Raw genomic sequence first — 14,699 nt, forward strand, 5'->3', positions numbered from 1 at the left:
CTTTAGGACAATAAATAGAGATGTTATCTATAAAATATGTATTGCATAGTAAAATAAATACAAAAAATGATAAGTTAATCTATTTTTATTTTGATGTGTTGAAGAATTAAGTAATACCCTACGAATATCATATAAAGAAACATTAGGTAAATAGGTTTCTGAATTGTGATGTCATTTTACGTAACAGATTACACTAAGAAAACAATTTCAAATTGCTACGCCGAAAAAAATAATTTCATATTTGAATTATTAGTATTTCTCTGTTTATATATGTTTTTTTGTCTATATGGAAAATTTTTCTCTATGTAATCTGTTTTGTCAATCCCAACTTTAGCTATTGAAAAATCTTGTTTTAATTTTTGCAAAATCTGGAAGTGGCTAGCTTCCAGCTACTTTTTTCTCTACCAGTATTTTCATTATATAACGGTCTTCCTTATCCTTTTTACTAGTCCTCTTTTGGCCGTTCTCTTTATGTATCCCGGACATCTTACAGTTGATGAAAAATAATTCTTTTCTTTGAACTAAGGCTTTTTACGATACCAGGGATTAACACAAACATTATAAGGGCCGATTTATTGGTATAGTCATTATTGAATGTCTTCTTGCTTGACATGTTGTGGTTTATCCACCCACATAACAGTTTTTCATTACGTTTTCTGTACTTAATGTTCCGACTCCTGTTTGAATAGAACTTTTCATTAGAAACAACTTTGACTTTTAATTATTTTCAAATAGATTTGTAAAGTATACAAAAATGTTTTGATTCACATATTGATGAAATGGTAGGACATACTTTACACAGGTGATACAATAATTTAAATGAATTACGCATATTTTTATTTCTTTGATCAATTCCAAACATTATTAGCTGGACTCCCAATTGTACATGTACAATGAAATCAGTTACACTTTATCGGTCACACCAGTGTGGTAAAGGTGGAGGCGGTAGTGCTTTAGAAACTTTACCATATCGTCTAAACAGTTCTAATATATAGTTTTCTCGATATATTCCAGGCGGCCTGAAATAAATACATCCCCTGAATGTGTCATAAATGTTATTATTCCAAAACATTAGGAATAATATATTTTATATGATTGAAATCAACAAAACATTTTAAATACTTAGTTTAGTGTTTTGCTAGTGTTTTTTGTTTACATATGATTTGATACAGCTCATCTTAATTTCTATTTTTCATTTTACATCAAATCATTCAATCAACTCTTCTTAATGATGAGCAGTTAACGGATTGCTACTCATAGCATACATAACTTTTTAGAAGGCAAGATCTAGATTTTTTAAAAACTGATTAACTTTTTTTATTGTTTTCATAGTCAAATATTACCAATTGGTTTCTTAGGTTTATTTTGTATTATTTAATTTGATTTCGTATAATGTATAATTTTAAGCAACACCTGCCTATGGAATCTGAACTGAAGACCCAAAAAATTATTCAACTATTACAAAGTTTACCTAATTAGAAAATAGTTGACCAAAAATTGTGATATAAGTACTTTTTATAACGTCAAAAAAAATTCATACAGTTTACGTTTGAGCGCTGATGTTAATCGTTCATTTTGATATTAAAACCCCAAAATAAAATAATCACATCGCAATTTTTTGTTAATAGATTACTTATTAAGTATCCTTCGCAATAGTTGAAGAAAATTTGGAAAAATTTTGGGGCCATTTTTCTACAGGTGATTCTGAATCCGATAAGCTATTGCTCGTCTTATTTAGACCTTTATATCTATTTTTATACTTTATTTATAATTATTAATTTTTACTTGTAGGTATTTCCTTTGTTCTTTGTGATGTCTTAATTCGTTATTATATCTATTCTAAAACAAACACAAGAAATTTAATTCCTTGTACTGAAACACTGTGTACACTAGTGCTACACCACACTCAAAATTACACTATCTGACTTGGAAGGTAAACTAAAATCTATCAACTTGACCTACTTATTTTCTACTAAATTTTCCTATCAATGAACTTTCATGAAAAATAATTTCATAGGAAAAACCTTTTTGGCGAGAAACTTCACATTTATTCTTTAACTACTAAACTATAGAGTCTGTAAGAGAAGTCCCTTTGTTACTGTTTAAACAGTTAAAATAGGGACAATGGGCATATTCCTTACATCCAATTCTATAATTTAATAGTTAAAAAATGATTGTTAAATTTCCCACCAAGGAGGTTTTCTTGCTGGAATTATTTGAGACGGGAGGAAGTTCATTGGTAGGAAATATTGTTATAAAAAAGGTAGGTCAAGTTAATAGGTTTCAGTTTCAGTTCACCTTCAATCTCTGAAGATGATAACTTGGTTATCGAAACCTGCGTCAGTGTAATTGTGAGTGTTGGTGTAGTGGTAGTGTAAACAGTGTGTTCAGTATGGATAACATCAACTCTTTCAGAAATTCCAACTTAGTTAATTTCTTGTGATTTTATTCATTTATTTGTTATTGTCTTTTATTTTTTGAATCCACATCCAAATAATTCCTATAAACTGAATAACAAAAGGTATAGGCTGGATTCTTCTTGATAAATTTCTTGCTTAGTCCATTTCCTTTTTGTTGAATCACTTTTATATAAATATTATTTGTATTTCATATAGTAAAAAATGTTGAATAATATATCTAATATAAAATATACTAACCTTGAATATGCAAATTCTTTCACAGCAAACTTAACATCATAGTTAAGTTTCACTACTAAATATGAAGCTATTAAAAATCCTGTTCGGTTATAACCATGTGTACAATGTACTGCTATACAGTCATCAGGTCTCTTATTATGAAATTGATGACATATAGAGATAAATTCATTTGTAATGTTTTTAGAAGGACATTCACCATGTCCAGGGCAACTTAATTTCACATACTGACAATCCATATGTTCAATATCTTCTTTGTTGTAATATCTATCTGTGTTTGTTAAATCTATCCAGAGACCAATGTGAACCTTTATACAAAAAGTGTAGAAAATTAATAATTCAATAACTATAACATTAGATTGTCAATACTCTGAAGCTCAAATATTTTCCTGTTTGGAAACCTAACCTAACCTAACCTAACCAAAACAAATCGAATTTTTTAATTAAATTTTACTTCCCAGTATTTTTTAATTCATTTAATATGATGAGAATAATAAGTAACATAAGTAATTATAATTATAAACATTGTTTTATGTTGTACCCAATATAAAAAATGATATTTTAATTTAAATTATTATAATGTGGCATGTGAAAACATAATATTTAATTATATATTATAGAACCCCAAATTATTTCATAATTATCATTTCTTATTGTAGGTACAGAAACAATAATCTAAACAATTCAATTTTCAATCGGCTCTAGTAAATTTTGGTTCATTTTGTGAAAATATTATTTATGAACATATGTTTTAAATTTGATTATTACCTTATTATATTTGGCTCTTTTGAAAATTTCTTGTATGGGGTACTCATCTTTAGGAGAAACGTTGTATCTACGAGATAAAGGTGTTTTCAAAGGCATAAAAATGTCTGCAATGAGGCGTTTACCATTTTGGGGACAGTGTAGCCATCCTTTTGGAATGCTATTCCTTCTTCCCATTATAAAAATGAAGGTATATATTTCTCACAAAGTAATAGGTCAGTTTCAATATGTTATATATAAACGCTTATGCAGATCACCCATATTTAGATGTTTCACGACTTATTCGGTTTAATACGCGCATGCTTGATTTCTAACTGGTTCGGGTTTTTATTTATCGTAAACGATTTGAGTATCGTAGGAATAATATATACCTAATGTCTACTTTCTGATGGTACGATTCCGAAAAAATATAAATTTCTGGCGACCACATGGTCTCATGGATCCGTTTTTAGTTGGGTAAATAATTATATACTCCTTGCATTTTGGATTTTTAAAAATATTTTTACAAAAAAACCTCGTAGCTTTTGCACTTCAGCCGTTTTCTAATTATATTATGTATATAGCTTTGACGGACCTGCAGCTGATGATAATACATATTTATTTTAATTTCTTCAATATATTAAGAAAAAGTTATAAATGATAAGAAATATCTAGATAATTTAAGTAAAATTTATAGCCCTATTTTGTGAATTCTAATAAGTTTAATATATTTGAGATGTGTGAACCAAGGAAAAATTATTTTTTCTTATTGGTACAAAGTTCTAAGTTGATTTTATCCTTATTTTGATATTCATGATGAAGGTGATCTATAGATCAATATAAATAAGCAAATTGTCATTGTCAATATCATATTTTGATAAAGACTTAAAGAAAAGTCGGAACGTAAAAATTTATCTTTCTTTTAAAAACTATCAAAAAAAACTAATTTTGAAACAGAGAAGACCTAAAATCAAGAACATTTAGATGCATTTATTTTAATTTATATCAATTTCAGCTCGAAATAACCAACCAAAAAAAAACATTGCAGATATTTACAAAAAAACTATCATATATCGAAAAAAAAAAATTAATTCAATAAATGAAAATTTGCGCCAAAGCTTTTGATCAATAGGAACATTCGGTAATAATTTGACATCCATCTCTAAATATTTACTGCGTTCGGCTATAGAAAAATGATCATTTTTGTTTTTATATAGTTTCACCGACTATTCACTTTCATCTCCAATACTGACTAAATACTCTATCTCCACCTTAAAAAAAATTACAACCAAATAAGATACACGATACACGTTTAAATGCGTGGATTCATATGCTCCAACATTTATTCTAAATAATTTTTCTTCGACTCCAATCATAGATCAATCACTCCAACTACTACTGAACATATTCAATTTGTTGCTGGAACGTAAAACTTTTTGTTCATTATTTCAACTTGATACTGTTGGAACGCTATCTTCATAGCATGCATGATCAAGTACTGTCCCAAACAGTCTGCTGTCACAAATTTATAAATTTTAAGTTGCGTTCCTTTTGCATGAAATCTCAGATAGTTTGAACTCATTTGAGTGTAGCTCATTCAATTCTACCTTCTATTTAATTTTATTCAAACAGATAAATTGAGATATTTACCTCCTCCTTTGCTTATACAGCACCAACTTTTGTTTTATGGAAATAGCTCAGTTCCGTTATTTGACGAATGATTAAAAAGTTTCAGGTTATATTTATTTGTTTTTTGATTAGTGCCAAGTGATTAATCGTGGTTAAGATTTGCGAATTTATTTTTATTTTACTTTAGTATTGACAAGTGCATTTTTGTTTTGAATACAACGAACTACTGTTTAAAGAATATTTCAACTTTGCTATAGGCACCCAAAATAAGAAACAGATGAAAGGTTATGTTCTGTGGCTATGGTTATCAGTGATTTATTAATCTCTATACTTTTCCTTTTTCTATTTTGTCAGTGTCTGCTGATAATTTCAATATTTGACATGTAGGATACCTAAAAATCTTTAAACTTGATATATGATCTGTTCAAAAAGTTTAGATTAAGATCAATTAAGAATAAGTATTAAATTCTTTAAATTACCTATACAGTGTATAGATATTAAATATCTGATTCAAAAACTACTGATTAAAATGAGTAAAAGCAAAAATCCAGGACCTGTGCCACCAAGATGGTTGAGATGTCCAAGAAAATCAGAACATTTGATAATAGGCAAATTTATGGCTTTTAAAACACCCCTTAGTTCAGATTTTGATGATCAAGTGCCTCTAGAACATAGATTCCCTCCCAAGATGTTGTTTAAGACTGCGAAACGTAACAAGGTATTTCATCTCCAATAACTTTTTTAAATTACAAATAGTGGTGGTGAAAGTGTTGTAAATAATTATAAATCTGTCTCAATTCCTGAATTAATTTTGAAATCATACTTGCTTCAACACTTAATCTATATAACTGTGTCCTTTAGTTTAACACATTAAAAGTTGGAAAGTTATGAAAATATGTGGAATGTATTAATTTGTTTTATATTTTTATATATCTAGTCTTCGCGTCACTAAGGGTTACAGAAGGGTTTCTTGTTCTTTACAATTTGGAAATATCTTCTATTTTCCTTTCATATGTTCTAATGGGTTCTAATTATATATATAAAATCTCATCTTATACATTTTTGTTATTGAAAATTATTTCAAATACATTATAATACTAAGTAGTAAGAACAAGGAATTGAAAATTTTTCACAGAACCTATTTAAAGTCAATAAAAAAGCAAGTATTCTTCAATTGTACTTATTGTTACTCATTTTTTAGATAAAATTGGGTTTGTGGATTGATCTGACTAATACTTCAAGATTTTATGATAAGTCAGAAATAGAAGAGCATGATTGTGAATATTTAAAACTACGTTGTAGAGGACATGGGGCAGCTCCTTCAAAGACACAAGCAGATACATTTATAAAAATTGTACATAATTATATTTCACAGCATCCTCTGCAAAGCATTGCTGTACATTGTACTCATGGATTTAATAGGACTGGCTTTCTTATAGTATCATATTTAGTTCAAATGTTGGACTATAGTCTTGAAAAAGCTTTGGATTTATTTGCAGAGGCAAGGTAAGCTACATCACATCTAGGTTATTTGTCCTAAGTCTTGATAAACTGCTTTAATTTACTATAATTACTTAATACCTAAAATCAAGATGATTCATCACCAAAAGCATGAAAAGGTCTAAGAAGTGAAAAGTTATAAAGTAAATATATATATATATATATATATATATATATATATATATATATATATATATATATATATATATATATAAAGCATTTTTTAGTGGATTTTGGCAAAATTAAACACCAAAGTGTTTATATTTGGAAGCTTTCGAATACCTATGTATTCATCATCAGGGACTGAAATTATGGTCAAAGTACAATTTAAAAATATATTGTTGAAAGTATAACATTAAAAAAATTACTTACATTAATTAATTGAGAATTGAGGGATTCCAATTTTGATGTTTCTTTTAAAAATTATTTAAAAAATCAATATAAGTAATTATAAATTGTAAACTTTGGAACACCAATGGTTTTCCTTGCTTTACCCTTCAAATTATACTTCATTACAAAGTATGTAGATGAAATAATTCCATATCGTTGCTTGTATTCAAAGGACCAATTTGTTAAACTGATAAGGACTGTATTTAGTTTAGTGATGTATATTTAACTAAAAATTGAAATAAGACTGGTTACATATTCTTATCTGTACTACTACCCTGACTTAGAGACTGCCTCCTACATCTATGGGAGTGAGAAGCAACCCCCACTTGTTATACATTACAAGAATTTTGTACACATATTATGAAATTGATAATTTAGTATTTATCTTAGTGTAATCTATGCATATCTGTTTTGATTTTGAAAAATAAATTCTATAAGAAAAATTCAACACCAAAATTTACTGCCATGCATAATCTAACCTATAAAAATTAAAACCAAAATCAATAAGCTTAAAATAATCAAGCGTCAATTTGAATATTGATTTTTGAATTCCATGAATTCAATTATTTTTAAAAGAAACAACAAAATTTAAACCCTGCAATTCTTAATTAACTAATGTTAGTAATTCTTATTAATATTATATTTCTATAAATATTTTTAAATTGTACTTTGATTATAATTTTAGTCCCTGATGAATACTTGGTATTCAAACGCTTAGAAATATATTAGAGTTAGTACACTTTGGAATTTAATTTTGCCATAATCCCACTAGGAAAACATTTATAAACTGTGATTCCCTTCAACACTTTCTTATTTTTTGTTTTCGTTTTCCAGTTCTGAGTTCCTCTCTCTCTTAGGTCTCTGCATACCATTTTTTCCTTGGTCTTCATTTTTTTCCTTGTTTTAACCTATGTCCATCATTTTTTTGTTGATCTAAAATCTGGCATTCTCTGAATGTAACTCATCCATTCTATTCTTTTGGATCTTATTATTTTGTGTAGTTCTGAATTCCGTATTTTGTTATTTGTTCTTATCTTTTTATCCCCTAGTATCCTCCCGAGTATTTTCCATCCCCATACGTCTACCACTCTTCCTTTTTAAATATGTACATAACAATTTATTTCTTCTATTTGTAACACAATGTCATGAATTATAAAACAATATAGAAGTGAATAACTCAATTCTAATATATATTATTATAAATATTTTGCTTTAGACCTGAAGGGATCTACAAGCACTACTATATAAAAGAACTTTATAGAAGATTCGATGATATTGATGATGCACCTAATACAGTTGCACTTCCTGATTGGTGTATAGAAGATGATACAAAGGATAGTGACTCTGAGGATCATAATGGAGAGATAGCATCAACATCCTTGAAGTTCGTATATAAAAGTATTATAATTTTATATTAAGTTATAGGTATTTATACATAGTTCACTAAGGAACTTTACATACTTTTATCAAATCGTCTTTTAAGTTCTAACACGGTGTAAGTAAAAAATGAAAACTTTTCAGGAGAACAACAAAAACTGTGATTCATATGTCGCAATCATTAAACATATATTTTCTTTGAAAATTTATAAACAGATTGATTTCAAGATTTTTGTATCGACAGTGTAGAGATACATCTTTTGATTCTTTATCGAAAGATGCATCCCCTCAGGGAGGATATCAAGAGGCTTCTAAAAAATGTCATCCCCTTTATTAATGTATGGGGTGATTTGTGAACTTGACCATACATTTTAATTGGCTATAGTGTTGGCAGCTCATTTGAATTTTTATTTATTATGATGCATCTCACTACTATCAAGCATTCATTAATAATAATTTTACGCAATATTTGAAATTATCACTATAAAGTATAAGCGTTATTATCAGAATCATAAATAGGAAGGAACAAATACCCATAAAATGTAGCTCATTATTATTCAGATCTGGACAAATGTATCTTTTGAAAATAAAAAAAAACAACTTTACAAGAACGAATATTTTGGTTTTATTGTAACTTTTGACCAATTAGATTTATCTATAATTTGATATTTGTTGTATTAGGCAATTTAGTGATCCTCCCACAAATAACCAACCTGAGAACCGACCTGGTAAAAGTAACAATCCAAAATTTATGGAAGGTGTACCAGGCGTAGAATATGTCCAAGACCAAAAAAAAAGATCTTCTTTAAAAAAGAAAGTACAGACCATGTGTAAATGGACATCAAAAAGTTTTCCTGGGAGCCAGCCAGTTTCTATGAACGTAGTTAATATAAAATTGCTTCAAAAAAACCCATACAGGTAATAAATATATTTGAACCAGATATAATCTCATCTACATTTTTGATAAAATTGTTTATTTGAATGAAATATTGAAGTAAGAAGCATCAATAAGTGTTAGTATTTTCAAAAATTATGTCCTTGAAATCAAAAATTAACCTACTTCAGCTATTTTGATTCAGTATAATAGGTTTCCGAAATATTTTAACCCTTCAGACAAAACATTTTTTTGGACAAATATCACAAAGAAGTAATTACAACTAAGAGTTAACATGAGCAATTACTATCAGTCAAATACAAGAAAACTGCTTAGGGTCTATCCAAATCCCAAAGCATTGAAAACCACTGAAAGAAAGAAAGAAAAGGAGATTGATGAAACACAGTTAAATCATGGATACATAAACAGTTTTATACTCTTTCATCTGTACTCTAGTTCTTCCTAGATCTTCAATATCATTTTGTCTCCCCATTGGCTTATCCATCTTAAAATATCTTCATTGTCTGTGGGTTGGTATGTTGTTTGTATTTGTTTTAATCGTGTTTTCAGTGTTTTTTCTAGCATTTCGTCTGGTGTATTGTGCAGTATAGTATGATGTGTTGTTGGTCTTCTACCATATCATAATGTGTGCAGAGTCTGTTAATCTGTCTCAAGTTAAATCTGACTGATGGATGTTTTGTTTAAAGGGTTAAATGTATGTTTACTTATTATAATCATTAAATAGTAATAAACTAGATTGTCTGAACATTTAACATGCTATATTTTTTGTAGGGTATCCTGGAAAGCCGATGGTATGAGATATATGATGCTTATAGATGGAGAGGAAGAAATTTACTTTTTTGACAGAGATAATAATGTATTTAAGGTGAATGGTTTGAGATTTGTGAATAAAAAAGATGTAAGAGTTCATCTCAAAGATACTTTATTGGATGGGGTAAGTTAGACTGTCATCAATTAAGTTGGAATTTAAGGAACTATGATATTAATATTCTATTTATGCTACCATCACAACAAAACTCACAATTACACTGTCTGACCCGCGCGGGTTTCCATAATCAAGTTACCTCAATATCTGAAGACGAAACTTTATTAAAATTGGTGTGGCGGTAGTGTAAACAGTGTCTTCCATGAATTTTTTTGGGATTTTAATAATATTTACTTGCATGTACCTTACCTTACCAATTGGGACTACAGTTCAATATGAACCTTGGTCTCCTCGACAATTCGCCTCAAAACTGGTCTGTTCTTCATCAACATTCTCCATCCTCACCCTTTCATATTAATAGTTTGTAACTTTTCATAAAGTTGATCTAATATGGGGTTTGCTACTGCTGTATATTTTAGCATTCATGAGTCTCTTAGGTATCCACTTGCCCTCCATTCTTTGATTGTGGCCAAACCATCTCAGCCACTGGGCTTTAATGGATCGGAAGATGTTTATATTGCTTAATATTTCATTGATTATTTCAGATTCTCCAGTTTGCTTCGTTCATTCTAATTCCTCCATATATTCTTCCAATAATTTTTCTTTCAAATATTCTTAATCTTGTTCAACATTCAATACCGCAAGTTACGATTGGTCTTATCAGAGTCCTGTAGATTTTTAACTTCATCCTTTTTGTTATTAGTTTTTTTAGTAGCTTAAGGTTCGCCAAATAAGCTCTAGCCTAACCACTTTGTATTCTTTCTTGTATGGCATCTGAATATACACAAATCTGAGTCGATTTATTAAATATTATCTGATCTATTTACTAGATTGCTTTGTGAAGTAGTACTATAAAGAGTGTACTTGTGTACTACTATCTTATCTTCAGAACAAAATTTTTGCGTGGTCTTTATGGTCATATTGATAACTTTAGTCAGTATATACTTGCATTTAACCATTCCAAATTATCATATTCTAATTGGCAAATACTTTGGGTTTGATTTTCATAATATTTTCTAAAACATTCTTCATTAAATTGTTATTAATACTTCAGTATATTTTCATGTGCTCTTTAGAAACCCCTGCTACCTACCTCGAATATACAACATTCGTTCAAGTGCCAAACTTAATATTTTTAATTTATATACACAAAAGCTAGCCTGAAATGTGAAGATTTAATTTTAAAAAGTAAATGTCATCATAAATGCTTCCAAAGTTTGTAAAATTGTTAAAATATCTAATTTCTTAAAATGTTTTTCTCATTTAATCCAAATACAACCGGCTTTTTCCTTTAAATCCTTTTTTTTGCATAAGCTCTAGCCATCAAAATCATGAAATGTCTTTTAGGAAATGGTGATAGATAAAGTGAATGGGCAGAATATTCCTAGGTACTTAGTATATGACATAGTCCAATTCCAATCTTGTCAGATAGGAGACCAATTTTTTTATCCAGATAGAATTAAATGCTTGGAAAATGAAATATTCAAACCCAGACAATTTGCAATGGAAAAGGGATTTATTAATAGATCTAGTGAGCCATTCAGTGTGAGGAAAAAAGATTTTTGGCCAATCACTCAAGCAGCTAGTTTATTAGGAGAAAAATTTGCCAAAACTTTGTCACACGAACCAGACGGACTTATTTTTCAGCCATCAAAGGAGGTCAGTATATACAAATTTTTCAAATCAACAATATTATTAATATCAAGTGCTTGATATAATTAATAAATTTATTATTCAGGAACTCTCTAATTTTTTTAACCTTAGTTCTGGTGAACATAATCAATTGTGATGTTTTTTTAGCCTTATACTGCTGGAAGATGCGATACTGTTCTTAAATGGAAACCACTCACACTGAATTCGGTTGATTTTCGTATGAAAATTCATCGGGTAGAAGGAACAGGGTAAGAATAGATTGTTTCATAAAGTTGATACGAAAATTTTATTTCTATTGTGAAATAGTCTTTTCTTTTATATAAAGTATATTAAAAACTTTCAGAATTGTGAGCACAAAGAAATGCCTTTTATTTGTATCCAATAGGAAAGACGTATTTGCTGAAATGAAATATACAAATAAACTAAAGGATTTAGATGATAAAATTATAGAATGCAAGTTTGAAAATAAAGAATGGAAGTTCATGCGAGAAAGAACAGATAAATCCTTTGCTAATAGTTGGGAAACTGCTATAGGTAAGTTATTAAAGTAAATTTTAATTCGGATAGTTCTATAGATTATAATATAGACATTAAACAAAGATTTTTCATGAAATGACAGTTCAGTTTTCAATGAAATATTGAGTATATTGAGAGGTAGGGAAAACCGTCTTAAATGGAGGAAAGCTGAAAAAGTGTCCATCTGTAAACAGCAAATTATTATTTGAAGACTGACCATGGCAACGTGGCAAGTGGAAATGAAGTGAATTTAGCAGTTGAAAACAGTGAATTGTGCGGGGTTGAAAAATTTAATACCTCACGTGAACCAGCATTCAATATTAATAATTGAAATTAAAACTGTGACAATGATTTAATAAAACAAGAAAATTAAGGGATAATCAAATATTAATAAATGATGTTTGATTTCAAATGATAAATATCTAATTAAATCAAGCAATAATTATGAAGAACTTATATAAAACTATAATTATATACCAAACATTTTATAGCTAAGTTTTCCTACTGTGGATGTACATGGTAGTTGTAACACCAATTATCACATATGGAGCAGTGGTTTGGGGTACTAGAGCTAGTCTGAATACTACAAGGAAAAATCTCTCATAGGTACAAAGACTGGCTTGCTTAAGTGCAACCGAGGCCATGAAATCTTGCTCTACAGCTGCACTAGAAGTGATTCTAAACCTTACTTAGAATGTTCAGAGACGGAATCACAAAGAAAACTCGTTCTTAAATACTGACCAACACTGAGACATGCCCCAAGACCTTGCATCGAAAAAGTTTAGCTTTGAGAAAAACTTTACCTCAATAATAAACTATAAAAGCAAGTGGGCTCAAAATACCATACAAGAAATGAACAGCAATGTCATTAAATGGTATAAGGACGGATCTAAAACAGCAGACAGAACTGGAGTAGGAAGAACCAAACACTCTGAAAGCCTGGGCAGTGCACCAAATCTTTTTGCAAGCAGATCATTATCCTATCCGATAGTCAAGCTCTAAGCTCCAATATCATAAAATCCAAACTCGTTTGGAACTGCCTAGAAAAATTAAATGAGCTAGGCAAGAAAAAGAAAGTTACTCTACAATGGATTCCGGAATACACTGGAGCAAAGGGAAATAAAATAGCTTATAAGCTCGCTAAAGCGGGAGCAGCCAAGCTCTTCACAGGGACCTGAAGCCTTCTGGGATATCAGCTACAGAGCATTGGAAAAGAAGGTAGTTAGGAACAAAATCAATTACAGGGGCTGAGACAGGCAAAGTATTTCTGGAAAACTATAACCAGAGAAGATCTGCTGAATGTATTAACCTAAGTAAGAACAATCTACGAATACTAACAGGAGTCCTATCAGGACACTGTCGTCTCAACAAACATCTGAAGACGTGGCGTGAAGATTTTGTTGCACAGAGGACGAAACCTCTATCTGCATTCTCTCAAAGTGTGAAATACTACCGAACTACAAAGCAACACACCTAGAAGCACTTGAAATAGAAGACGAAAATCTTTGGCAATTAAACCCATCCCACATTCTAGACTTTTTAAAAGGAGTGGGATGTAAACACTAGTTTCCTCAGTATCGCATCAAGAAAGGGGGTCACAATATATCCTTTGGGTCGCAGTACCGAAAATATTTTGATAAAAAATTTACTTTTGGTGTCCAAAGATGTTAAGTAGGTTCTAGTATAACAAGTGATTCGAGCAATTCCAACATTTCAGTCCATCTTATAGCTTTCGCGCATTTTTCAAATTAAATTTGGTATTCTCATTTAACTTTGTTTCAGCTGTTTGTGACAGTATAATAAATCCAGTTACAAAGGAAAACCTACTGGAATTTATTCAAAAGTTTGGTTTTAAAGATGATAGTGAAATGATGCCTCCTCCAAGAAAAATGGTCAAAAGATGATAAACTTTCTTTCATTTCTTATTTTTTAGATCTTTTGATATATTAATGCTTCAAAATTTCTTGATTCTAGATCTCTTCTTGTTTCAAAATTAGTTTTTTTTTAATAATTTTTTATCAATCTTTCAAAAATTATTAAAAAAAACTAATTTTAAAACACAAGAGACATAAAATCAAGAACATTTTGAAGAATTAAGATTATTAACTATAGTGAAATTTCTATTATGTATTTATATAAAACTATTTATTTATGAATTTTTTTTAAAGCATTTGATGAATTCGTTTAAAACCATTATTTTTTCCATTAAGGTAATGAAAAGTTTAATATGTTTATACAATTTATTTCATTATTTTTTTTTCTTTTTAATGAACAATTTTTGTAAAAAGGTGACTTTATTAAATGTAATATTGAATTATATACACTGTGTCTATTCAATAATTTACAACATTGTTATAATATACATAATAAAATTATATAAAATTATCAACCTAAAAATGACTGCAGACATGAATTG

General features: G+C 29.1%; 2 protein-coding genes across 2 annotated transcripts; one reads left to right on the forward strand and one right to left on the reverse strand.

Annotated features, from left to right (window-relative positions):
* Positions 1 to 820: 820 nt before the first annotated feature.
* On the reverse strand, positions 821 to 4,898 carry LOC130899927 (mRNA-capping enzyme-like). Its single transcript, XM_057810119.1, has 3 exons — positions 3,423 to 4,898; positions 2,658 to 2,962; positions 821 to 1,019 (listed from the first exon to the last, which is right to left on the reverse strand). Exons 1-3 carry the CDS (start codon positions 3,594 to 3,596, stop codon positions 911 to 913), a joined length of 588 nt encoding a protein of 195 aa, XP_057666102.1. The 5' UTR covers positions 3,597 to 4,898; the 3' UTR covers positions 821 to 910.
* Positions 4,896 to 14,602, forward strand: LOC130899919 (mRNA-capping enzyme). The gene is made up of 9 exons (XM_057810105.1): positions 4,896 to 5,745; positions 6,229 to 6,533; positions 8,134 to 8,301; positions 8,976 to 9,212; positions 9,961 to 10,123; positions 11,462 to 11,773; positions 11,915 to 12,015; positions 12,111 to 12,301; positions 14,066 to 14,602. The coding sequence occupies exons 1-9, from the start codon at positions 5,557 to 5,559 to the stop codon at positions 14,185 to 14,187; spliced, it is 1,788 nt and encodes a 595-aa protein (XP_057666088.1). The 5' UTR covers positions 4,896 to 5,556; the 3' UTR covers positions 14,188 to 14,602.
* Positions 14,603 to 14,699: the final 97 nt, after the last annotated feature.

Source organism: Diorhabda carinulata, chromosome 12, assembly GCF_026250575.1.
Source record: "Diorhabda carinulata isolate Delta chromosome 12, icDioCari1.1, whole genome shotgun sequence".
NCBI lineage: Eukaryota > Metazoa > Arthropoda > Insecta > Coleoptera > Chrysomelidae > Diorhabda > Diorhabda carinulata.

Bases quoted from the DNA above. Each gene is read 5' to 3' on its own strand.
- LOC130899927 (XM_057810119.1), bottom strand. From the start codon at position 3,596: ATGGGAAGAAGGAATAGCATTCCAAAAGGATGGCTACACTGTCCCCAA. The intron at 2,963-3,422 runs GTAATAATCAAA...TTTTGTATAAAG, and splicing joins AAAGAGCCAAATATAATAAG to GTTCACATTGGTCTCTGGAT. The intron at 1,020-2,657 runs GTTAGTATATTT...TATTTATTTCAG, and splicing joins AAAGAATTTGCATATTCAAG to GCCGCCTGGAATATATCGAG.
- LOC130899919 (XM_057810105.1), top strand. From the start codon at position 5,557: ATGAGTAAAAGCAAAAATCCAGGACCTGTGCCACCAAGATGGTTGAGA. The intron at 8,302-8,975 runs GTTCGTATATAA...TTGTTGTATTAG, and splicing joins ATAGCATCAACATCCTTGAA to GCAATTTAGTGATCCTCCCA. The intron at 9,213-9,960 runs GTAATAAATATA...TATTTTTTGTAG, and splicing joins CTTCAAAAAAACCCATACAG to GGTATCCTGGAAAGCCGATG.